Genomic DNA, 25,012 nt, shown 5'->3' on the forward strand with positions numbered 1-25,012 from the left:
CTTATATATCTATTTAACCTTCTCTTCACTTTGAACCCCTGCACATTTAGGCTTTCATAAAGTTTCAACCACAGTGCTCTATGTTTCAGTAGGATGCTGCCCTAAATGTGTGTCCATTTTGAGTTTAACAGACCTCTTTCCCCAGTCTGCAGAGTCTGTATATTGAAGCTTAGAAATGATAAGGGAAATCTTAATGAGATGTGGTTTGAAAAGACAGACACACTCAGCATTCTGTCCTCTGTAACTCGGTTGTCATGTATTGTTTTGCAGGAGACATTATGGAGAAAACCAGCCTTTGAAAAACATGACCCATTTTAATGTTGCTCTCAGGAACTTTGCCTGTTAGAGTAATTGTAGGAACTTTATTTGAGCTCTTATTTGGGTAATTGCTGCAGAGAGAAAACATTTCCATTTTTTATATGTATTCAGCTCCATTATTCTGAATGAGGAAGCAATTTTAGGAGATGCTTTTCGAGACATTTTTACAGTACCACGACTCCAGTTTATTTCCCCTTGCCTTTCATTATTATTTGCTGATTTACTGAGTCTATGTCAACAGCAACAGAAGAAATTTGACAGAAGAAACACCAATAAATTAAATGTTGACTGAACAATTTTCAGCTTGTTTGACCTGACCAGTGACTAGTCAGACCCAAACTGAAGATCTTTTTTTGAACAGTAAACAAATGATGCTACCAGATCTTACTGACAAGATGTTGTTGAGAAGACTCAAAGTGAACTATTTCAGTTTCTGTAAGCTTTAAAAGATGAAGTCAGAGAAAGCTGTTTAAAGGAATGTATTTTTTTTACATGCTGACACATTTCTGAGAATTAGAGGAAAAAAAATACTTCAGCAGATAACAGGAAGGCTAAATACAGGAAGGTTGCTCTGTCTTATCTTTTGAGTTATCTTTCTATTAAAATGGAGAATTTTGTCATTAATAATTAGTTGTTTGCAGGTCTTTCTTTATAAGAAAGTGTACATTTAAAAAGGTTGGGCTTGAAAATAAGGACATCAGTAACTTTCTTAAGCCTGCCGTTAGTTACCACAATGAAACTGAGCTAAAATTGACAAATCTACATGTAAAATCAGCAAAGCAGTGAAGATCTATGTGGATTATAAGAAATAATCCACATAGATCTTAAATTTAGTCTTCAATTAAACTTAGTGAAACATGCAGTAATACTCTTTACAACTATTCTTTTCTCATACACACAATGTGGCATTACTATTGTTCCTAATATAAATAATAATGGCAAGAAGGCTAGACAAAATATTTTAATTTCTGTCCTCATGGCTTTTTGTATTTTATAGTTCCCAAAGACATGATTTGTTTAAAACTCTATAGGATGATCAAACCTTTCCAAAAAAAAAACAAAGAGATCAGACATAATTCTGATTGTTGCATCTTTAATTTTGAGGATATTTAATAGAAAATCCATGAGCTTTGCATGGGCAACAAGACATTAAATTGTGTTCATACCTGTTTTTTTCCCCGAAATGTAAAAATAGTCAAGGAGTCCGTCATCTGATAAATTAAAAATAACAAACAGGTTTTTTTTTTACAACATGTGGTTATTTTACATAAAGGCAGTTGTTTGTATCATATTCTTCAAATGAGATTAGTCTTAATGTAATCTAGCGTTTGGTTGATATTCCTTTGCTTGCCTATACTTTTCAGGTTCCACCATGTCTACCAACATCTGAACTTGTGCAGTGATTTGAAATTCTCTCCATCCAGTTACAACTTTTGTCTCTGTCTCTTCCTGTATCACATTTCCGCTTGTATTCCACCTTCTCTCTGTCTGCTAGACTCTTATATAATTTTCCAGTGTGTTTGGGTGTTGGGTCTTTTCCCTGTGGTTCCTATGATAATCTCACACCCCATCTGGCCTCATGCCTCTACTCCTTTTTATTCAAACGGCTGCTGGTAATTTGCCCATCCCATGTGTCTCTTATGTTCTTTCCCTTTCGCTCGTTCGCTCATCCGCCAACACAACTAGCAAAACAAATATATTTAGCTCCTCTCTGAATATGTTGGACATAGGATACTGTTCACTATTTGATATCTCTTCTTAGTTCAGTTTTCTTCAAACTGCTTTGCTTGCATTCTTGTTGTACAAATAGTATACAATGTATTGGGATCAACAGTGGCTCTTCACATCCTGCCTCCGGTCATGTTTGGCTGGCATCCTAGCCCAGAGAGTGTGCATTCTTAATGCTCCCCTGGCCTCGATGAGAGAGATGATTGGTAGAATTAATTGTGGCTGGAGGGCTGAATGGGAATAAGTGAGAAAAACAGGCGTGATGGAGGGAAGGGGGGCGGCTGGGGGCTGGTATTCGTGTTGCATTCACTTCCTTAAAGCCTGCCAGTGGAGGAGATCCAGTTTATTTTCCTACATTCAGGTCTTTGGTCCCTCTAGATTAATATCAGGCCCGAATGAAGTCAATCCTATTCTCTTTTATAGCTCAGTTTGTCTTTCCCTGTGATTTAACACCTGTGGGCTTGCAGGGGGGAGATAACAGCATCTTCTAGAGCAACAATCATACTGTAATGGCCTGCTCGCTTCCCCTGAGAATAATGTTATCTGAGAGGTGTCATTAAATGGGATTAATAGGCCTTAAAATCAGGGACATACAATTTGCGTAGGGTGTTCTCATGTGTATAACTGTTTTACCGGACTGTAAAGAAATACATCCTGTGTTCACCCTCTAGTGTAATGAAAGATTACATTTGAGATTTTAATGAAGCATACATTTTCATTAATGGTAAAAGCAAAATTAAAAATATCATTACAGGAACTTTACAAATGAAAAATTAACCATATTGAAGTTCGGATTTGTCCAGTTTGTCTCCAAATCCTTCTCCTGGTCAGCAGGTTTAAAGGTTGGTGGTTTTATATGGTGGTTGACCTGACCTGACCAGTCAGACAGAAACTGAAGATCTTTTTCTGAACAGTATGATGCTTACCTGCTACCAGATCTTACTGACAAGATATTGTATGAATGTTGTTGAGAAGACTCAAAGTGAACTATTTCAGTATCTGTGAGCTTTAAAAGATGAAGTCAGACAAAGCTATTTTAAAGGAATGTTTTATTTATTTATTTTTTTACATGCCGGTCGAGACATTTCTGAGAATTAGAGAAAGAAAAATATTTCAGCAGATAACAGGAAGGCTAAATGCAGTACAGGAAGGTTGCTCTGTTTTATCTTTTGAGTTCTTAATATCAAGTCTATACAGGCGTCCTATACGCCTGTATAGGAATATAAAAAGCTGGGGGGTGGGGAGTGTGTGTGCGTGTGTGTGTGTGTGTGAGTGTCTGTGTGAGTGTCTGTGTGAGTGAACTGTTTCGGGGGTGAGTGGAGTGGGTTCTGGGGAAGCTGTCTCATCATTTATTTATACAATCTACAGAAGAAGGGGTTAGCGGAGAGAGGGAGGCTGCCGTCTACAAGCCGCTCTGGGAATACTGTAGGTCAAGAGTTGTTTTTCTAGCTACCAGCACAATTCTTTGTCTGAAAAAAAAGTGAAGCTCCCAAATAAGCACAACATACTCCAATGTGTGTAATGCATTTTTTCTCCAAATATCTGGTTTTTAATGATGCAGAGTTTCACCTTCTTGATGTCACATGTGGTCCTGTTTTTATTATATTTCGTCTGCATTCCTATCAGACATTATGCACAGTTTAAACATTGTGACCTTGAGCACAACAAGTATAATTTTCGTTACTCATGCTGTATATGTATAAAATTATGGGTTGAATTAGGTTGACTTTTTTCCCCCCAAAATGTTAGTATTTTTTAATCTATGATTTAGTTTTTCAAACTCTCTAAACTTTCTGTTAATTTTGCAAGCGATGGAAAAACAAAATCCCCAGATTTTACTTTTAAACAATAAAGGTTTTCAGCAATAAAAAATCACCTGAATAATTTATCAGCCTGTTTAGAAGTGAGACAAAATGGGCCCTGTAGTCGTGTGTCTGTATATTATAGTCATTAAATGTTGGTAAATATAATTACAACATATTAATGTTTTGTCTTTGTTAATCTGGATGAAATATATTCTTTATAAATCAGTAGTTATAATGCTGGAATTACACACTCCTATAGAAACAGGCTGTTTATTCCCGACTGCTGTATTAAATCTTTCTGTCACACACATGCAAGACTAGAGTTTCCATTACCTTTAAACAGTGGCTGGAGGAAATGCTGCAGGGTTCCTCTTTGTTGCTCTGCTGTCTGAAAGTCAGTTTGGCTGCAACTATCCTTCTGCAGACAGCCAAGAATGTCATTTACATCTCAGAATAGTGTTGAAAATTATTACCGTATCATGCAGAAGTCTATAAAATGCTATATTTCTTGTTTAAGTTTCTGCTGGGTATTGTTCCTTATCATTTTGCGAAGATTGCTGAACTTGTGAATGTTGTCTCTGCCATCATTTCTCCAGATAAGAGATAATGAGAAACCATGCTGTTTGACATGACAGAGACTCTCCCTCCGCAGTCTACATGTCGAATTACCTTTGGGAAGGAAACCAAAATGCTGACTCCTTCTCCAAAATGTACAGAGTTTACGCTAATGAGGTTTAGATCTTTCTGTTTGTAAGCATAAGGAGTGTGAGGTTTAGAAGAAGTGCATCAATATGGATGCTCTAATAATTTGTCAGTGAGGTTTAATTGAAAACAAAGAAGTAGGGGTGGAATCGTAGATAAACTGTCACCTTCATTGTTCTCATTGGACTCACAAATATCATACAAATATAATTTTATTAAAACAAAGAGATGTGGGCACATTCTGTGTCTCAGTAATGGTACTGATGTATTCCTAAGTGTGCCAGCAATCTAGCAATGCTACATGTATTCATACCGAAGAATTTTGTTAGAGCCCATACGGTTCAGTAAGGCATGTGTACAAGCCGTAAATTAAACTTTTACCCATTCAGAGCATTTTTGTATGAAACTAAAGCACACAATTGTACTGTCCAACTTAAAAAAAAAAAGAAACCTAAACAAAGCAGAGCTTTAATAAAGTCTGTTTTCTGGGAACTTTAAAGGAACAATTGAGTAAAAAGGTGGCCCAAAACCAAAGCTTCACTTCAGCATTTTTCAACAGCAATGAGCTAAACTTGATTACTCACCTGGAATAGTCAGTTGAGTGAATCGTTTTGTAGTTCCTCTAACACAGTTACTTTAATTGCAATGTTTGGTATAGATTTTTAATGTTCCACTTTTCTCTGCCTCTTATTCCACGCCTCATGCTTCACTGTTGTTTCAGGGTTTTCATTAGCCGTGTAACCTTTTTACTTTGAATTACCTCACCGTATGCTTGTTGCCTGCAGGTCTGACCAAAGTGGTGTATTAGCCCATCAGTCATTGTGTCAGGCTGCACTGGCCAGCTAGGTGCTCGATCACTTTGCTGAAACAGCTAATGTTTGCTGGCCAATCGTTTAGAAGTATAAATGTGGCTCCCTCCATGCCGTCATCCATCCAGCCACCTGAAACAGCCTGACATGCAGGGTGGCAGAGAGCAGATCCTCAGGGGCTGCAAAGCACCAAATGCACCTGTGTAGCTGTGTCATACTGAAGAATACATCTGTAAACTGATATTTAGAGTTAGAAAAATAAATTGTGAAAATGAGCATTAAGATTTTAATCAGTTAGTATTGGACATATCAGAATTAACATTTATCTCAGCTTTTTATAGACTTTTGTCTTTGTTCCGAGAACATTTTTAAGCTCCTTACAGGTTTGTAGTCCTGAACTAGAGAGTAGTTTCAAACTGCACACTGAACTGACCTTTACAATGTACGGTATTGTTTTTCCTTAGAATGATTATTTGACTACTTAAATCAATAAAATACAGAATTCCTTTTTAATTAGCACCTGTGCGTACAACAGCATTTAAATCTTCACTGTTGGATAATTGAGATGTTAACATTTATTTAAAAAAATTATCTCAATATATTTGTGTAGTTTAGGATTACTTTGTGTGATATGTTCTGTTGATAAGTAAATATTTTACTATTTGCTCACTTAAAATCAAATAGCGTCTTTTTGTGTTTTGAGTGAATATTTTAATTTTGAATAAAACTCTGGACTGATTATGATTTGGTATCAAAAACTCTGAGTAGGTTTATAATTATTACTCAGTATGTTATTTATGATAAAACATTTGCTGATTGGAAGGCTGCTTAAAAAAAAAATGGAGGGAACTAATTGGAAAACAAAAAGGGGAAAGGGCCTATTTTACAGTCACTTTCCTTTGGCTGCATGTTGAGCTCTGTCAGGTGTTGGGTAGCCTGCTGTGAATGAGGCAGAGAATTGTTTGAGACAGCGCATCAATACTGATTGAATTGGCATGTCCTGAAAAAGATAGGAGGGTTTATTCAGCCATGGAGAGGCAGGAAGAAGCTGTAGGTCTAATTCAGACTTGAATGAAAGTCTGTTTGCCTGAGGTTTCCTGAACTCTTAAAGGAATTCTCAGAGTTACAGAAGGATTAGCTATTTAAGTCACCTAATCATTAATGAATGCCTCGAAAGCAAAACGAGTTACTAGCTCAACTCTATCCCATTTTGGATGTTTAATGTTCTATTAATATAGTGGTACAGATGGCATGGCCAAATGTAGCAACAGTAGTTGTATTGCAGTTGGAGAACTTCAAAGTATTAATATTAAAAGGTATTAGCTAATCTGCCTTCATTTACATTTGAACACCAGTGGGTTCCCGTTCTTAATCTGTAAAATGTTCAGTTTTACCTCTTTCTGATAAGTTTATAAGTGTGCTTATTTCTGACAGTCATCCTAAAAGTGCATTTGTGAGGTCAGACACTGATGTTGGATAAGAATATCTGGCTCTCAGTTTCACCTCTAATTCATCCAAAAAGTGTTTTGTTTGGATGAAGTTGGGACTTTGTGCAGGACAGTGGAGACCTTTTTACCCCAAACTCACTCATCCACAAGTTTGTGGACCTTACTTTATCCACAAATGTCTTGGAAAAGGAAGGGGTTGTAAGTACACAGTCCCCACAAACTTTAGAGCATAAAATAGTACAAAATTTCTAGTCAATTTGTATTGACTAGAATGTCTCCACTGCTATACAGTTTATTGGCAAGATGCTTTACACTACTCCATCTGACATTTGGATATGCAATTGGTGATGTAAGGCTTGAATGGTTCTTGTACAGACATATAGTGTAAAACACCATCACATTAGATGTCTACTTCTCATCACATCTCATCTCATCCTTTTCAAAAGGTCTTAATAAGGTTTCATCCTTCAGCGCCTCTCAGCTTAATATAAACTAAGCTTTCCCACCTGTGTTGTGTGAAAGCTATGGATGGACTATGAAATGTTATAGTCTCTTACACATACTTGTTTGTAAAAAAGTCAATAACCTTCTGTCTGCTTGTTTTTTGCTTTTTGTTCCAGTCACAGATGAAGACACAGTGAAGCGATACTACGCTAAGTTTGAGGAGAGGTTTTTCCAGAACTGTGAGAAGGAGCTTCTGAAAATCAACACTTTCTATTCAGGTACTACTTTACTCCACAAATTCTCTGGGTCATGAAGATAAATAAATCAGTTGGGCATTTCTTTGGCCTGTGAATTTGAATAAGTCTCATTTTGGTTTGCAACAGGTTACATGTTGTAAACGTAAATAGTTTTTTTTTTTTTTTTCTACAAATAGAAAATCAAGCTCCTGGCCGCTCAGCACTGGCAAACTTTCAAAGCTTCTGCTTTTATAAAGGAGATTACTGATGATCAGCTATTAAAGTGTAATTTTATGAGCTGCTGAAACAAGCAACTTTAGATCTGATCGAGGCTCTGGTAATTTTTTATTATGGCTCTAACATCAAAATTTATGTTCAACTTTGGAGCAGAAATAAAAGTACTTTTGATTCATATTGACGTCAGGTTTGACGCTGTAAAAGAAATCGTCACTGTACCCATACCTTCTTATTGATCCAGTTTCAAATAAATATACTGAAAATCAGAATGAATCCAATCAACGCGGGGATAAAATGTTATTTCTTTAACAACAGTTGTACTTGATTTAGTGAAAGCCCGTCTTTTTCCTCAGAAGAAAGAAACATTTGCACAAAAATATATCAAAAGTCACAATTAAATTACGACTCTTGCACAAGGGGTTTGTAACCAGTTTCATTACTTGGGATGCAAAGGAAGGAATTGCTAGATAACACTGGGTTTAGCCTTAGTCATTAGACTCAACAGGTCAGTAGCAGTCATGCTTACGGGAGAAAGCATGCATGTATTTCAAGAAGTAAGTGAGACTGCGTGTGTGTGCTGTGTAATCTGAGATGTTCTCCATAATATATTCTGGTACCAGACGGATACTTCTAGAACTTGAGTTCATGGAAATGTGTCTGTAGTAAAGCCAGGCGCTGCCTCCTCCTGAGGCCATCTGTGAAACTGCGTCCTGAGGTGGGCCAGCGCAGGGACAAGGTTAACTGGAAAGATTGTCCCTGCTCATAACGATGGGACAGTACAGGCTGATTGATGGCAAAAGCAGTAAAATGAGTATAAGTCACTCGGCTCACAGTTAGAAAGATGCTTTGTTACTGAAGTAATGGAAGTTTTTCTTTCCCAGCAGAGTGGAGTAAGCCATTTACCAGTATAATAAATTACAAACTTATGTGAATTGAGAGGACCTGTAATAAAGTACATTTTACTATTTAGGTCCATTATCTACTGTGGATGATTACAGCAAAAGTTTGGTCCTTTTCATAAGTATTATGCTGGTTAAACCTTCATAGGAGCACAGCAATGTTGAATATCTTAGAGATTTTAAAAAGAAAAAGCAGTAAAGAATGCATCCTCTTCATTTTAGTGCAACAGCAGGGGGGGTCATGCTATATCAGTACTAGAGTTATTCGCTGTGTCTTCAGCAGGCAGTTTGTCTGACAAGGGTAAATGTTTAGCATGAAAACATTATTTCACCCAGTTTGTTTACTATCAACACAGAAGGAGGAAAGAGGAAAGGCCACAGTTTTGCCCAGCAAGTGCGTTTATCTCATGTCTGTTTATGTGTGTGTAGGTGTGTGCGCATGTGTGTGCGTGTGTGTGCTTGTGTGTATGTGTAGCTATTTAAAAAGGATTTCAGGGTTGATTGAACCGTGGAGAGATGGAGATAAATGTGTGCTGACTTTACATGAACAACCTGCCTCCACATTGCTCTGTGTGCCTGTATCTCCCTCTGAAAGGGGTCCTTGACCTCTTAAAGCCATCCTACTGCATTGCGCTAAAATCCTGACTGTTGGACTGCAGGTTCAATATCACAATCCAGGAAGAGGACTAGGTTTTGTCAACATTTGCAGGTGTTTTATTATTATACATATTCACCTTGTCTCCAAACTGAGGTCGAATAAAATGGTTCACTCAACCCACTTTGGTTGAAATTTAAACCACCAGCTGCTGTCTAAGGTTCATTAGCCACATAGATAAATGTCCTCTGTTTTTCTCCTTCACTCCAGACTCCAGGTTTACTCTAAATCTGCTTTCAGAGGTCAGTGGGTGTACTGGCTTCTCCAAGCCTCCTTTTGTTGTCACGAATTGTTATTACGGACTGCACAGTTCAAACAAGAGGATTACTGAGAATATAGTTGTCAATAAAGAGCCATGGCATTCCAGAGAGGGAGGTAGTGTGATTGTGTGTCAGGGTGAGTTCAAGCAACAAAGCGTGAAAGTCACCAGTGAGCCTTCAGCATCAGCAGTGTGACTTTATTAATTTAAGGACGGGTAGGAAGCCGCTGTAGCCTTGATTTCCCAGACTGTCAGGCTGACTGCATGAATCATAACATAATATATGTCTTTTACTTGTCTGTGGTTGCATACACAACCTATTTTCACCACTGTCTGATGTTAAATCTGACTTCCTGTCTTTGGTCAGTTAGGATTACCATATCAATTTCAAAGTGTTTTCGTTTTATAAAGCAAACTTGTCTTTTTCAATTCAAAAGATTGCATACATTAAGATTTTGATCCCTTCAAATAAAGAGAAAATCCTCATAACTATAGGTTTAGTATTAATTGGAGCCAAAACCTGTAGATGCATTTTATGACAGCACCTCAAAAACATCGCCTTGACCGACGTGAAAAAACACAAAACTCTTCCAAAGTTTCAGGTAGAGAAGTCTGGTTTCATTTTCATTCACCTGAAAGTGTCAGGTTAATATGTTCAACCACTTAAATGCAAGTATGAACACCAGGAGAATCTCCAGCCATCTTCAGGAAACAGGCAGGTTCTGTCTCAGTTTGACGACAAAAAATTTTACTGGAAATAGTGAAGTAACATATCAAGCATTAGACAGGATGTTCAAACTTGGGCACACATGGATGCAAAGAAACAATGACTCCAACCGCAAAATGTCTCAGTTACGTCGTTTTTGTCTGGACGACTTGACCAAAATTCAATCAAACCACTGTGAGAAGCTTGGAGAAGGATACCCAAAACATTTTACTCTAGTCATACAGGCTACAAGGAACTATGTTACTCCTTTGAGGAAGTGTTAACCTATCTTTGACCCACATAGTGGTTCCTCACTCTCTATGCAGCTTTTACATGCCATCTCAGCCCATGTGCTTATGTTTCCTGGAAGTAACGGGAGAGAAGAGAATTTTAAGATTAGCACGTTCCCCATTGCTCTGCAAATTCTTGTAGCTTCTTGATGCTCTTTGAAGAAACCTTTCCTCAGCATTTGGAACAGCTGAAATGTCTCCTTTTTAATGATCAGTACCAGATTTCTCAGTATTTCTATATTGTTGGTTTTAGTTTATTACTTTATCGTCCTGATAAGAAAAATGAATCACTCAATGGACTAATCTATGCTTGCTGCGATTTCTGCAGACTGGAATATATCTGTTCCTCTCTGTAAGCTTTCTTCTAAAGATTGGTCTGTGCTGTGCGAAATGCAAACTAACCTTACAGTTTTCAGCACAATCTCATCATTCTGTCTGCAGAAAAGCTCGCTGAAGCTCAGAGACGGTTTGCAACGCTGCAAAATGAGCTGCAGTCATCAATGGATGCCCAGCGAGAGCGCAACGCTCCGTCCGGCCTTCGCAAACGCAGGACGTTGTTCCACCTGAGGCAGGAGGAGCGCTCCAAGAACCACAACATCATGGACCTGAAGCTAGCCTTCAGCGAGTTCTACCTCAGCCTCATCCTGCTCCAGAACTACCAGGTTCCCTTCACACACACACACACACACACACACACACACACACACACACACACACACACATACAGAATGATCTCCACTCTGATTTTATGTGAACATATTTGCCCAGCCTTGTTTCACCGTCTTTGTCCTGCAGCAGCGTGTCTGACTCCTGTCTTAAATAACGTTTTGGACTTACTTTATCCTCAGAACCTGAACTTCACTGGTTTCCGTAAAATCCTGAAAAAACACGACAAGATCCTGGACACGACTCGTGGAGTCGAATGGCGTCTTGCTCATGTGGACGTGGCTCCGTTTTACACCTGCAAGAAGATTACTCAGCTCATCACTGAGACAGAGGTGACTGCTCACATCTCCACAAACACGCAAATACAAAATAAAGATTATACGCTGATGATATCCTTCTGTGGCTAGACTCTGGTCACCACAGAGCTGGAGGAAGGAGATCGTCAGAGGGCCATGAAGAGGTTGAGAGTTCCTCCTCTGGGGGCAGCTCAGGTCAGTAACAACTGGTTATTATGTTTACTGCACTTTTGATTCTGACATTTCTGCTGTATTTATTTTAAGTTACACAGGTGTTTAGGAGAAATCGTTTTCGGGAGTGAGCGAATCAATCGGAGAAACGCACATTTGTCTTTAGATATTTTATTTAGAAAATCAGAGTAAGTATCAGAGATCAGCGTGTGAGAAAAGAAAAGCAAGAGAGAAGAAGAAGAAGTGAAACTTAAAACATGCGATTCTTTTTATATATCTCTTCAGTCACGTACACAGCGCCTTCCACCCATCTCTCTTCTGTAGGGAGTTTCTCTCAGTTTCTCCCATCTCCGGCTAATTGGTTCAAAGGAGTTTCGGTTGGACAAGGAAGAAAAACATCTTCACTGAAACCTCCGTTATCAGTTCCATAAGAAAAAACATCTGCTCAGAAACCTTCGTTATTAGCTCATTCATCCAAGTAAACAAACCAAAGTTTTATTTTCCAAGACAACAGGCAAATACGTCGATGTAACCCTACAATGCCAACACAATGTAAAAAGGTTTTTATGAGCTAAAGTGAAAGAGTAAGAGAGGAAACCATCCCTTCACGCTATTCATCAGACAAGCTATTGTTTGGATAATACATGTGTTTGTGGACCTTTTAAGCCCATTTTACTGTTATTTCAAACAGAAATTGTTTGAGATCCACACACATAAAAAGTATGCATGTAATAAATTGAACATATGAAGTGAATAAAATCAGCCATATTGTTTCTTTGTTTGTTTTTTTTCCCCTTTAAAACATGGAATATGGCTGAGTAGCACCTGTGAGTTAGTTTTTTAAGCTAAAGTGCATCATTGAGATATCTGTATTAAACACAGTGGCTCTGTGTTTTCTCTGCCCGGCTCAGCCTGCCTTGGCCTGGACGACCTTCAGAGTGGGTCTCTTCTGTGGTTTCTTCATCATTCTGGTTGTCGCTTTTATTCTCACTGGTGAGTCATATTTTAAATCATATATATATATATATTATCATCGTACCGTTCTCTTATATGTGTTTGATATTTTTAATTAATCTGAAGGCTAGACCATCCAATTTCACACCTGCTCACCTCTAGTCTTCACGACCGAACCGGCCCACATCAACCGGGTCGTCCAGGACACGTCCTAAGAGAAAATATGTCGCGTTGCATTTATGAAACATTGAGTCATGAATAACTATTTAAAAGTTTATCGACACAAAGATCTTTTATTAGTAGGGCGTTCTTTTAAAGGACCATTGTATGTTTACTTTATAGGATTCAGAAGAGATACAAATATGTGTGGTACCTGTGATTTTGTGAAAATAAATGATTTATTAAGAAATGTTTAAATTAAAAGTAGTTTTTGTTTCTGTAAAAAGCCCAAAACATACATTTATTTTAAAGTTTATTACATATCTTTACCACAGACGCCAGTCTGGGAGATTATTTTCAAGCTCACTGTTTAATTTTTCATCTCTGCTCCGGTTTCTTTTAGGTGCTGTTTTCATCCGCTACGAGAACATTTGGCCTCTGGTGCGGATCTATCGTGGCGGCTTCCTGTTGATCCAGTTCCTCTTCCTGCTGGGGATTAACACCTACGGCTGGAGACAGAACGGAGTCAACCATGTCCTCATCTTTGAGATTGACCCGCGAGACAACTTGTCTCACCAGCACCTGTTTGAGGTTAGCCCAGGCAGAAGCACAAACTACTGAACACAGCCAGACGTCTCTTCAAAATTATATTTACTTTCATATTAATAAAAGCAACATTTTTATTATTCTCCTGGATTTACTGATGTTGTTTAGTCCTATTGAAGAGCATAAATGTTATAAAATAAGTTAACCCTGCAGAAATTTAAAACCCACACTTCTCAGTTTGTGTCACTCTGTTAATTGTTATGAAAAGTTATTGGCGCTTTCCTTTAATGCCGCTTTCCTTTTTATGTTTCTGCTGCAGATTGCTGGTTTCCTGGGTGTGTTATGGTGTCTCAGCATCCTCTCGTGTCTATACTCAGAGTACACCTACCTCCCCATGCAGATCAACCCTCTCATTCTTTACGGCTTCATGGTGCTCTTCCTCATCAACCCATTTAAAACCTGCTACTACAAATCCCGCTTCTGGCTCATCAAACTGCTGGTTGGTCACCATCTTAAATAGAGTCCTTTTTTAATTTTCTTTTTTTAAAGACATTTTTATAGTGTTTTTATATAGTGTAGGCTGGTCACGACAACAAATTTTGCTGGATGATAAAGTGTTCCAGAAGTCATTGCGATAAACGATAATATTGTTGTTTTTAGACATTTTTTAAGTAATATAATGGTAATGGCATAATAATAATAATAATAATGCAAAAACATATTCTCAAAGATCAGTAAACTTTAAAGTTTAATGAACATTTGACATTGGAGCTGGAAGACATTTTAAATATCCAAAATAAATAAATAAAAAACAACAAATAAAATTAATTTTTAAGTCTTGGAAAACAAATTTATCCTTCAAAAAAAGGGCTAGTTGAGACCAAAGCACCAAACTGAAGACTTTTATCATCCAGTTTTTAGTAAAAAAAAAAAAAAAAGTTTGAGTTTGGATCTAACTTCTCCTACTTCCACGTTTTGCAAGTGCAAAAAGAGGGAGAGAAAAAGCACAATGAATCATGCCAATAGAAATGATTGAGTTTGTTTTAATTTATCATGCGATTCATTGATTATTATGACAGGCCTATACATGTGTTAATAAAAAGAATAAAACTGCTCTATTGCATTGTTTTATATCAGTGAGCTGTTTTGACATAAGTCTCACTCCTAACTCCATCCAGCCTCTGCAGTGCATCGGATGCTCTGAAATAAGATTGAAGATGTCTGAATAAATCTCAGTGCATAAAGCCCAAGGTCAGAAACCGCCAGAGCAGAGTCTAAGCTGTGCTTCAAAAGTATCCGCCGTGCCACTGGGATCAATATAGCCACACAGGCTCCGGAGCAGCACCATGGCATCCAGAAAAGTAACCCGAAACTCTGTTATGTAACATGGAAGCAGTTCATCATCTTTGTACAGCAACACATGGACTTCACTTGCCATGTTCATGGAAAATATTCCTGGGCTTTTAGTCAAAACAGGCCTTTAAATAGACAGGAAGCACTACAACTTAAAAAAAAAAATAGTCTGGAAATACGGACAAATTTCAATGGACAAGTTCATCTTTTGAACCTTTTGGTTGAATTTTGGGACAAATTGATGTTTTGGAAAAAAAAAAAAGTCCTTGCCCCTGATTTCATTGGCAAACTGTAATGTCTTATAGTGTTTTATGTTGCTATATATTTTTTAGACCTTTAGGCATCTGGTAGTTGTAGTAAAGGATGAACCAAACTTGTGAACGTCCATAATTCTCGTCTTGATATCTCGTCTGATTTCAGATTTTTTTATTTTTCCCATAATGTGGGAAAAATAAAAGCTGTGTGTTCAAGGCTTTGCCTTAAAAAACATTACCACAGGTGTGGCTTCATTTAAGTCAAATTTTGTGAATGAACCTTATAAGCGTCTAAACCCATTGTGTCATCATCTGAGCTTTCTCGTGTTATTTAAAGGACTAGTAATCTTAGTGCATTTAATCTCTTGAATTTGAAGAAAAATCTGATTTGTTTGAGCTTCGCTTGTGTTTTTTTTTTTTTTTGATAGAGCTGTGTATTTTCCTGCTGTTATGATTTTCTGAAACTGAAGCATGTACTGACAGGGTGTGAGGGACGTGTGTGTCTTTATCTTATCTTCTCAATGAATGCAGGTACAATCCAGATATCTGTTTCCAGCTACATGTTTATTAAACCCCATTCTTTGTCTGATCTGTGCTACATCGCTGCAGAACAGAGGATGGGGTGTGTGTGTAGAAGTGTGTGTGTGTGTTTTGGGGCGACTGGAGTGAGGATGGGGCCAAAGGGGTGAGGAATAATAGAACGGGCCTCGTCTCAGGGGAGATGGAGGCTGTGACTGTGCAATCATTACAGGCATAGATCTATCAGCATGCTGATGCCCTGAGCTCCTCTGTCCCTCGTCCTCCTTCTCGCATATACACACCCCCCTCCACATATCTTGTCCTTGCTTCTCAGTGCCCCACAGTTCCCAGTACTCTCGCTCAGCCCTCCCCCAGTGATGAGGCTGTAATCAGCCTTGATTAATTTGGCACCATTACAACCATATGAAGGGTTTTTAGAACAAAAATGACTATTTTTTATTATTTTAATGCAGGATATCTCTTAGGAAGTACAGGATTTACTAGATATTTCAGTCTGCAGTTCACTGGACTGTATGTTGCCATAAGAGCTCCTATATTCTTTATTAATAGAAACCACTCATAAAATGTATTAGTAGAACAAACTGCTGCAGTTGTAACATGCAGTAGTGTTTATTCAGCAAATGAAAACCTGACCATACAAGCACAGCAGGATTAGCCTCAAGACATCAACGCAGAGTGGAAATACGTTCAAAATCCTCCTGATCAATACATACTTTGATTGGCACGGTCAGTTTTTTCTGAGGGTGTGTGTGGTTTTTCTCTCAGACTGTAAATGGGGAGCAGCGTACAGTCACCGGCTGAATGTCAGAGGAGGCCTGCGGGGTTAATGGAAAAAGTCGAGCAGGGTTGTATCATTTTACAAACGTGGTCAATAGCTGCAGCTCCTGCCAAAGCCGTATCCCAAATAACATTCCCATAGACACAGTTCCTGGCTGCCCGCGCATTACTCCACTGATTAGCAACACAAATAAAACATGAACACCAACACAAACCGTGACTCACCACAGCATCCTGTGCAGGGCCGATAAGGCAGTCTGGAGGATTTATTCCTTTGTGTCTCCAATTATTCAGAGCTTTTTTTTCCCCCATCTTAAGGTTTCTCCAGAAATACTTCTCACTAATTATTGAATTATTTTGTCTTCCCGTTGGAGCAGCTTCAGCTGAGTGTGACATCCGAGCTAAAGCTCGCTTTAGTAAGGTCGTCCAAGTCGTTTTTTTTCTGAAATGCACCGACCGTTTTCCATTTCAGCAGTTCTGTGCATGTCCTCTCCTCACCTGCTGTCTTTCCTGCTCTGGTTTGTCTCCAGTTTCGTGTTTTCACTGCACCGTTTCATCGGGTGGAATTTGCAGACTTCTGGCTGGCAGATCAGCTCAACTCTCTGGTGGTTGTACTCATGGACTTCGAGTATCTCATCTGCTTCTACATCTTTGAGCTGCAGTGGAGCAACAGCAAGGGGTTGTTTCCGCCAGGTGAGGTGTTGATTCAGATTGGCCCGCAGCTAAAAGGTTGCTGCGCTGAATTTTGGCTCGAACCTTTCAGTGACTCTCAAAGCTGTGTTAACCTGTGATTCAGGTTAACCTGCCCACTGACTGGTGTATTCCTCTCAACATTTGTTCTTAGATATGTATATATGTTTTGTCCTTCACCTTGAATTTGTGAGTCAGATCTTTAATTTTTATGAACTCTTCTTATAAGAGCTGCAGTTTAAACTCTGGATGTTCAGCGTTTATTTTTGTCATTCTTGGAAATATTTGCGGAAACGCCCACTTTGGGTAAATTAATATATCAGGGGCTCACATCATTTCTACAATAAAATATGGTCTTTACATTTAAGCAACCTCAGCTTAAAACGAGGAAACGATCTTGCGTGAAAAACCGGATTCATGTTTAAAAAAGGAGCACTTTCTTTCTTTTTGTTTAGTGGGTGAGAGAATTGATCCTACAGAGAATAGAAATCTGTATCTAGATGAAGCGTATCACTGTGATGCCTGTAGGTGTGAGTGTGAGTGTGAATTGTTGTCTGTCACTTTGTGTGATCCCGTTCATTGATGGGAATCCACTGTTCACCCTGAGACGCTCCTCCTCATCTTTAAGCCTTCTAAGTGACAATTGAGCGTTTTCAGTGCCTTGCAAATGTATTCACGCCGCTTTAACTTTTAAAGGCGCACTGTCGCATGACAACGTGTGAGTGAGCTGGGTGTAAGGTGTTCAGACTTTTTGACATAAAATATGACAGACATGATGCTAATTGGTGCCCTCTGCTTCCGTCCTGCTAGTTAACTCAGAGCTAATGGCTTGTAAATGTTTGGCGGCACACAGGTCAATGTCTGACCCTCATAATGAAGACCGTTTCTGTCCCCTCTTGCTGTATTGTATTCTAGATTCCAGTGACCACGTCTGCCACAGCTACTGGTACGGCCTGCGCGCCATCATCCAGTGTCTGCCCGCCTGGCTTCGTTTCATCCAGTGCTTGAGGCGTTACCGTGACACCAAGAGGGCCTTCCCACACCTGGTCAACGCCGGCAAATACTCCACCACCTTCTTTGTTGTCACCTTCGCAGCTCTCTATGCCACCCACCAGGGTAAGACTCGGGACAGACGACGCACTAAGGCAGGGAGATGTCCGTTTTATGACTCATCTCTTCCCGTACTCGATTTGATTTGTGCTGAGCAGACATGATAACACATCGGTTCCCAAACGCGTTGCTTGCTGTAAATCCCTGTTTTGAATCATTGCAGACACACTGAAGAGAGATGTAAGACTTTCTGAAGCTTTAAATCAGCAGTACCGATGTGCTGCTGTGTTAGAGGGGCATGTCAACACACAAGTCTCTGAGTCTTTTGTGTGCGTGCGTGTGTGTGCTCGGGAAGCAGAGGTGACCTTGAGTGCAATTGCTGGAAGCCGGCGTCGGTTTCCTACTCTGTGCCCAGAGCTTTATAATGCAACAGGAGAGGTTTGTCAAGCCGAGCTGCGGATAAACAAGATTCTGCTCCCACAATGTGGTTTCACTCTCAGGGCAAGAGGTTAGAGAGACCAGAGATGTACTTTGGACAACAAATACAGAGAAGAAGATGAAAAGAGAAACATTGCATTTCAAAATCTTTTGGCAGGAGCATAAAAACCATGAAGAAGAAGTTGCATCAATAGTCCGGTCACTCTCTGGCTGACAGCCTTACAATTAGCCTGACATTATTCTTATTGGTAAGACATGCCACAGAGAAGCTTGTTTTCAAAAGAGGAAAAAAATAAATCATAATTATTAGGTCAGTCTCCATCAAAGACTTGGAGATTTGTCCCCTCTGCCACGTTCAAAGCAATCATTTCACCCGACACGTATTTAATCTCTGGCATTTTCCCTGCAAACAGATTTATTTTTCTGCAAAATGCCAGCTGTGGAACCTAATCTGCAGCCTTTCAAAAATGCTAAATGTTATGTCTCGCTCTGACTTTATTCCTTTGCGGTAAAAACTTGAATCAATACATTTGCTTCTCATGCTGACCGCCGGTCGTATTGAATGAACCCAAGCTGAGAGTCTGAGGCAGACAAATCCCTCTTTTTAAACCCACTGCTCGGTAGGAAAGACGTCCATTAAACCATATCCTTCTTCCTCCTCCGGTCTGAAGCCTGTGCGCTCTTCCATTAATGGCCTCTCTTCATGTGTTATTCTCTGTGAAGCTGTCTTTCATCCTGCATGTAATGGAGACTAAGGCCGAGTGTTGGTTAAGTAGAGGAGGAGGTTGGAATCTCACATGGATGATGATGGTTAAGGAAATTGCCTGTTGTTGAGATATTTTAAGAATCGTGTGCAGCAGCAGCTCCTCTGGATTTTAAAGCTTGTTTAAGGGATCAATTCAAGCAGCAGAATCAAAAATATTCTGCATCTATACTCTAAAAACTCTTCCAGCAGCGCTTCCTCTACGCTGGCGCCAAGTCCTCCTGCATCACTCTGCAGCGCCGGTAGAGCCGGTGGCCTCTCAGTGTCATGTTCTCACCACCGGGTCCAGCTGTAAGAGGTGCCTCAGATGCCAGTCATTATCTGGCAGATGTCCCGGTGTCTCGTGTCACCTTTGCTGCTATCCTGATCACAGCCGGCAGGTTTACGTGTTTCCTCGCTGTCAGACCGACCCCTCCCCCCCAATGATTCGTGTAAGTCAGAGCCCACATTTAGATCTGGGAAAGCAGGAAGAGAAAAATACATCATGATGCCAATAAATCATGGAGCACTCTGCTGCGGAGCTGAGTTTAATTAATTGACCAATGACACCGTTTACAGATCTGAAGCTGCAGAATTAGAAAGGTGTGTTAATTATGCATATATCACTACAAGATGCTCTGTCTGTGTTGGAACAGAAACGATTCACATGCTGCCCAGAAGCCTGAGCATATTTCCTTTAGAGAGTCCCTCGCTTCACTGCTACGAGTGACTGACTGGACTCCATCATGAAGCTGTAATCTCAGCAGGTTCTTGTTGCATTAATGACGATTCTGGATCCTCTGGGTTCTGCTGGCATCCCAAATCGTGCTGAACATCGTTGGAGGCCTCACACTGAAGCAGAAACATTATTTGGATCGATACAGGATCAGATTTATGCCAAGCTGATTTATGACCTTTCTCATTGCAGGGACATTACAAGCTAATGCTAATTTGAATGTTTGGGAATTATTCAGAAACGATCACTGAAAGCATGTAGTTTACTGTTCTGGGGTGTTTTATTTTTGGTGAGCTCGGGTGCCATAAATAAGATGTAGCAACCTACACAGCACTTTACACAATTACTGGAAGATAAATTGTGAAGATGCTTAAAATGCTTTAAGATAAATATGTAGTCTTGTGCTGAAGCATCTAGAAACATCCCAGCTTTAAATTTCAGAGAAACATTTAGGAATAGTAATGATGAGAAATTGTTTGCAGTTTAGTTGCTCAAAAAACCTCCTAAGGTTGCTGCGGGCTAACTGTAGCATCGACCAACATCTTTGGTTCACCATGTCTCCATTATTTAAAAGCTTTTGTTTACTTCTTCACTGGGGATGCCAGTAATTATTGAGGGCTTCATAGACTACATGTCTCTGTCTGGGAAATCTACAGCATATTCCCAAAAACCAGGCCTGCTGCTCTCTGTGAAGAGTACGGCTTAGCTTGGTTTGCTGGATTGGAGTATAAAAATCTCAGAACTGTCAGCTTTTGTAACTTAATTTCATCTGCTGACCTCTTGTTTGCTATCCGGAGGAATTGCTGCACTCACACCTTTACTGATAAAGATGTTTAGTCTCTGACTGCCTCCCTGAACTCCGATTCGCCAAAAGCAATCATTGCATGTCTGGGTTCAGATTCAGGCTGAAGGTCGGACGGAAGTGTCTCTCTTGTGCGGGCGAACTGCATCAGAAATGTTGTGAAAGGTGGAAATAAAGTGTGGTTAGATGAAACAGATTGAAGCACATTAACTGAATCAGAAAGACAAATTCAGGAAAAATGAAATGCCTTATTCTGAAGCCAAAACCTCACTCAGCCTCCAAATTTAATCACAATAAATATTTTTAAAATGAGATGAATTTGGTTACCTTATGTTTTTGCCAGAGGACGATTCTGTGTTATTAGCCATAATTTCACCTCTGACAGCTCAGAAAGACAAAAGGTCGAAGCAGCTTTGCAGGAAGAGTCTTTAAGCCAGGAGCTGAAAAATTTCCATTATCCATTAGTTCCCAAGACGGCCCTCCATTCCTGATAGCTTGACTTGAAATAACAGGATTAGGACAGGTGTATTATCAGTGTCTGCATGCCGACTCTCAGTAGAGTATTTACAAAACGAGAAGCTCTTCAAACTGCAGTGCGGCTGTTCTAGCCCGACCACTTTAAGCCCAAACTGCTTTAAAAACGAGCTTTTGCACCTTGTTGAAGAACCGTGTTCCCATGGGAACAGATGAGATATCGTTGTAACAGCAGTGACTGACTCTTCTTGTTTTAAATTTATTTCGGTGGGATGCTGGATAAAATGAGTTCCAGCTAAATCGCTGTATCGGCCCAGGCTCCCGCGAACAATCTCTGCTCTGTGTTTGAGGACTGAATGTGCGTGACAGGAACCAGTGACCAGCGTTTGCCCTAACTGAGCATCCAATCAATGTCCATCTCACCATTTTAACCTCCTAATGGCTGAGCGGCCTGGTGAAAAACGGCTTCGGCCTCCGCAAACACCGAGGGGTTAAATACCTCTAACACACTGAGGAAATCACCAGTAGATATTCTCCGCTGAGGGGTCTATTGTGGAGGACTAAGTTTAATCTACATCTGGGAGACGTGTGTGTGGCCGTAGGGACTACTTCCATCCCATTGCTCAGCAGACGGCACAACGGAGGCAGCAGTTAACGGAGCGGTGCTGCAGTAATTCTCCGTTAGAGACGTCGCCGCTCTAATCCCCGGCGTCTTGTTGGCTGGTAGCGGGAAGAAAACGGTGACGATGACAAATTGGAGGGAGCCTGGTCTCCGTCTGGAAGCCGGTGTGAGTCACAGTGAAAGGCCACAGGGCGCTGATTTATATAACAGCACCTGCTGAGCAACAAGCAGATCACATCCACAGTTCGTCCGTGTAAAGCACGGCGGTGCCGCTGAGGACGGCTAATTACAAACGCTCCCATTATACGCAGCAGACATCTGTAAACCGATTTGACGATCTCTAGGCAAACCGAAGGCACCACAGTGGTCTAATTGTTACCATTACAACCCAAATGTAAAATGTTGCACATGATGAATCCTTTCCTTAATTTCCATTCTGATTAATATTTTTCGAAGAGCAGTTTTGTTTGCAGTGACATCATAATCTATTTTATTTACTGTTTCTGTTGTGAGTGTTTGTTTTATTAAAATTATTGTTTTTGGTTGTTGTGTTTTATTGGATGTCTAAAAGGTCTTCCAGTTCCAGTGAGGACTGTTCTGTATAAATTTAAAGTGTATTAGTCTTTGAGAGGACAAACTTATTATCCCGTTATCAATATATTACTTGAAGATGGTCTCAAAACAACATTATTACTATTTGTTGCAATAATTTCTGGGACAAGTTTGGCCCAGCAACATTTGTTATAGTGACAGGCAATACTCTAGAGCTGTGATCTCAGCAACTGATTTTAGGATGCTTAGCAGAGTTAGTTATGAATAACAAACAAAATCACCAACTGATGGAGGTGGATGGTATTTATCCTTTAGATTTTTTCACAGGTTAGTTTATATCAGTTCTTGCTGATAAAACTAACTGAATAAGAGGCCAATTGAACCTGGGAATGGAAAAAATATATAAGAGAGTGTCAAATCTTTGATAATTTACTCATTTTGACTTTGATATCATAATCATTTTCGTTGTCAGGACATGGAATAACCATCCTAATAGAATAGAATAGGATATTCCTATTAAGGTTCATGGCCATATGTGAATACATGAATACAAATAAAACTTTTGTATGAAAGTTTTAGGATTTGGTATTTTGACAGGCTCTGAAGTGACATACTGATTATTTATTCTTAAAAATATGTATATTTCAGGATTACTTTTTCACAACATAACAGAATTAGAAGGTGAACAATTAATCGCAGTGAAATATAATATTGCTCTTTGTAAAGCGCTTTATATTTGGTAAAACGCCACAAATTAATTGTCAAATTTGCCCTGAGCCTCGATAAGAACGCTTTGCTAGAGCAGTGGTAATATGTGGAAGATCCCCAGTAGAAATAGGAAATGCAGGAATAAAGTTAATTTGAGTTTTTATTCTGAGTATATGCTCCCCTACGCATCTGTGGATTTTTGGTGATGGATATTTGTTGGTGATTGAAAGCAGACAAATCAACTGAATCTTTATGCAAATGATAAAAATAAATCCCAACTTGGGGGCGGAGGGGGGGGAATGAAAGGGTTAAAAGCATGTGCTTCAGGTCATCTATCATAACCGTCACTGCTGTCGAACTCATGACTGTAGAGCTCCCCCTTGTGGACATTACATTGAAACATTTTTTTTTATGTCAATTTATCATTTGACATCAGTTGACTTTTTTGTGTGTGTGTGGTTATTTCAGAACAAGGACACACGGACGCAGACATGTTTCTGTACCTTCTGATCGTGTTCTCCACCATCAGCTCCCTCTACACTCTGACCTGGGATCTGATTATGGACTGGGGTCTGTTTGATCGTGGAGCTGGAGAAAACACTTTCCTGAGAGAAGAAATCGTTTACCCGCACAAGGTAAAGTCACAGTGACGTCGAGTCCTTTGTAAGACACAGAAACACCCAGAACTTCTGAACCTATCAATCAGTAAGTTTAACTGTGTAAATATTGGGTCTGTGTGATCTCTGCATCTCTCGCTAAAGAGACAGCGCTCCCCTGCAAAAGAAAAATCAAGTCTATATATCTTTTACTTAGTACTACCCCCACTCTTCCACACAGTACGCCAGAGTGAACACAACAACCACAGAAAAGAGACATTTAACCAAAAAAAAAAAAAAAAGAGTAAAATGCATCTTCATTGGAATCTGGGAAGGACGTGGCTTTAATTTATGAATTCAAAAAGCTTTACTGCTTATCAACATGAATATGATGAATCTTTAGTGAAGGCAACACCTTAATTGTTTAATTTTCCCCTGTATTTATAACCTCAGTTTTTAAACTCTTACTATTTAGATCTTTCTGTAAAGCACTTTGAATTGTCTTGTACACGAAATGTGCAACAGAGATAAATTTGACTGCCTCGCCCATAAGGAGCACCCACTCAGCCATGCTCTCTGTCGGTCCAGGCCTACTACTACTTTGCCATCGTGGAGGACGTGCTTCTGCGTTTTGCCTGGACGATCCAGATCTCGCTTTCTACAATGACCGAGCCTCACTCTGTGGGCAACATCGTAGCCACCATCCTGGCTCCTCTGGAAGTCTTCAGGTGAGTCTAAAGTACATTTCCTCCTCACGTTGCTAAACTTTCCTTGTGCTCCAAACAGACTCGGAGCCCCCCCGAATGACTCGTCCTCCCCTCCTTTCCTTTCCAAAAGGCGCTTCGTGTGGAACTTCTTCCGTCTTGAGAACGAGCATCTGAATAACTGCGGCGAGTTTCGAGCGGTGCGAGACATCTCGGTGGCGCCGCTCAATGCCGACGACCAGACGGTGCTGGAGCAGATGATGGACCAGGAAGACGGCGTCAGGAACCGCTCAGGCAAGTCCTGGAAGAGGAACCACAGCCTGTCCATGCGACGCCCCCAGCTGTCCTCCTCACAGTAAGTAACCACCGACTGACGCATGCGGGACACTTTCAGGTCCCACATACTGGTCGCATATATTTGGAAGTGTGAACAACCACGGCAAAAAAATCTGATTTGACAAAACAATCGGAATTGGGTCACTTGAGGCTGCAGTGTGAACGTAGCCTAAGTGGTTTATAAGTGTTGAGGAAGAAATAATGTATATGAAGTAACCTGAAATAAACCGTTATGTAAATATTAGTTCAGTAACAGCAAAAAGATTAACATAAAAGATGTGAATAATAAATAAGTGTATCTGATTTTCTG

At 39.8% G+C, this 25,012-nt stretch overlaps 1 protein-coding gene across 2 annotated transcripts in view; it reads left to right on the forward strand.

The window, feature by feature from the left end:
- Positions 1-25,012, forward strand: part of LOC103138494 (xenotropic and polytropic retrovirus receptor 1 homolog) — a 71,246-nt gene that overhangs the window by 35,163 nt on the left and 11,071 nt on the right. Inside the window, exons 3-14 of one of the 2 annotated variants that reach the window (XM_007552697.2) lie at positions 7,431-7,532; positions 10,978-11,198; positions 11,385-11,534; positions 11,610-11,693; positions 12,581-12,662; positions 13,186-13,373; positions 13,648-13,827; positions 16,783-16,945; positions 17,858-18,058; positions 23,535-23,701; positions 24,251-24,390; positions 24,500-24,623. In XM_007552697.2, coding sequence (XP_007552759.1) covers positions 7,431-7,532; positions 10,978-11,198; positions 11,385-11,534; positions 11,610-11,693; positions 12,581-12,662; positions 13,186-13,373; positions 13,648-13,827; positions 16,783-16,945; positions 17,858-18,058; positions 23,535-23,701; positions 24,251-24,390; positions 24,500-24,623 — 1,802 coding nt within the window. Of the gene's footprint in view, positions 1-7,430; positions 7,533-10,977; positions 11,199-11,384; positions 11,535-11,609; positions 11,694-12,580; positions 12,663-13,185; positions 13,374-13,647; positions 13,828-16,782; positions 16,946-17,857; positions 18,059-23,534; positions 23,702-24,250; positions 24,391-24,499; positions 24,722-25,012 lie in introns of both variants that reach the window. The other variant, XM_007552696.2, reaches the window with a different exon arrangement.

This window comes from Poecilia formosa, unplaced genomic scaffold, assembly GCF_000485575.1.
Source record: "Poecilia formosa unplaced genomic scaffold, Poecilia_formosa-5.1.2 Scaffold52, whole genome shotgun sequence".
In the NCBI taxonomy this organism is placed as follows: Eukaryota; Metazoa; Chordata; class Actinopteri; order Cyprinodontiformes; family Poeciliidae; genus Poecilia; species Poecilia formosa.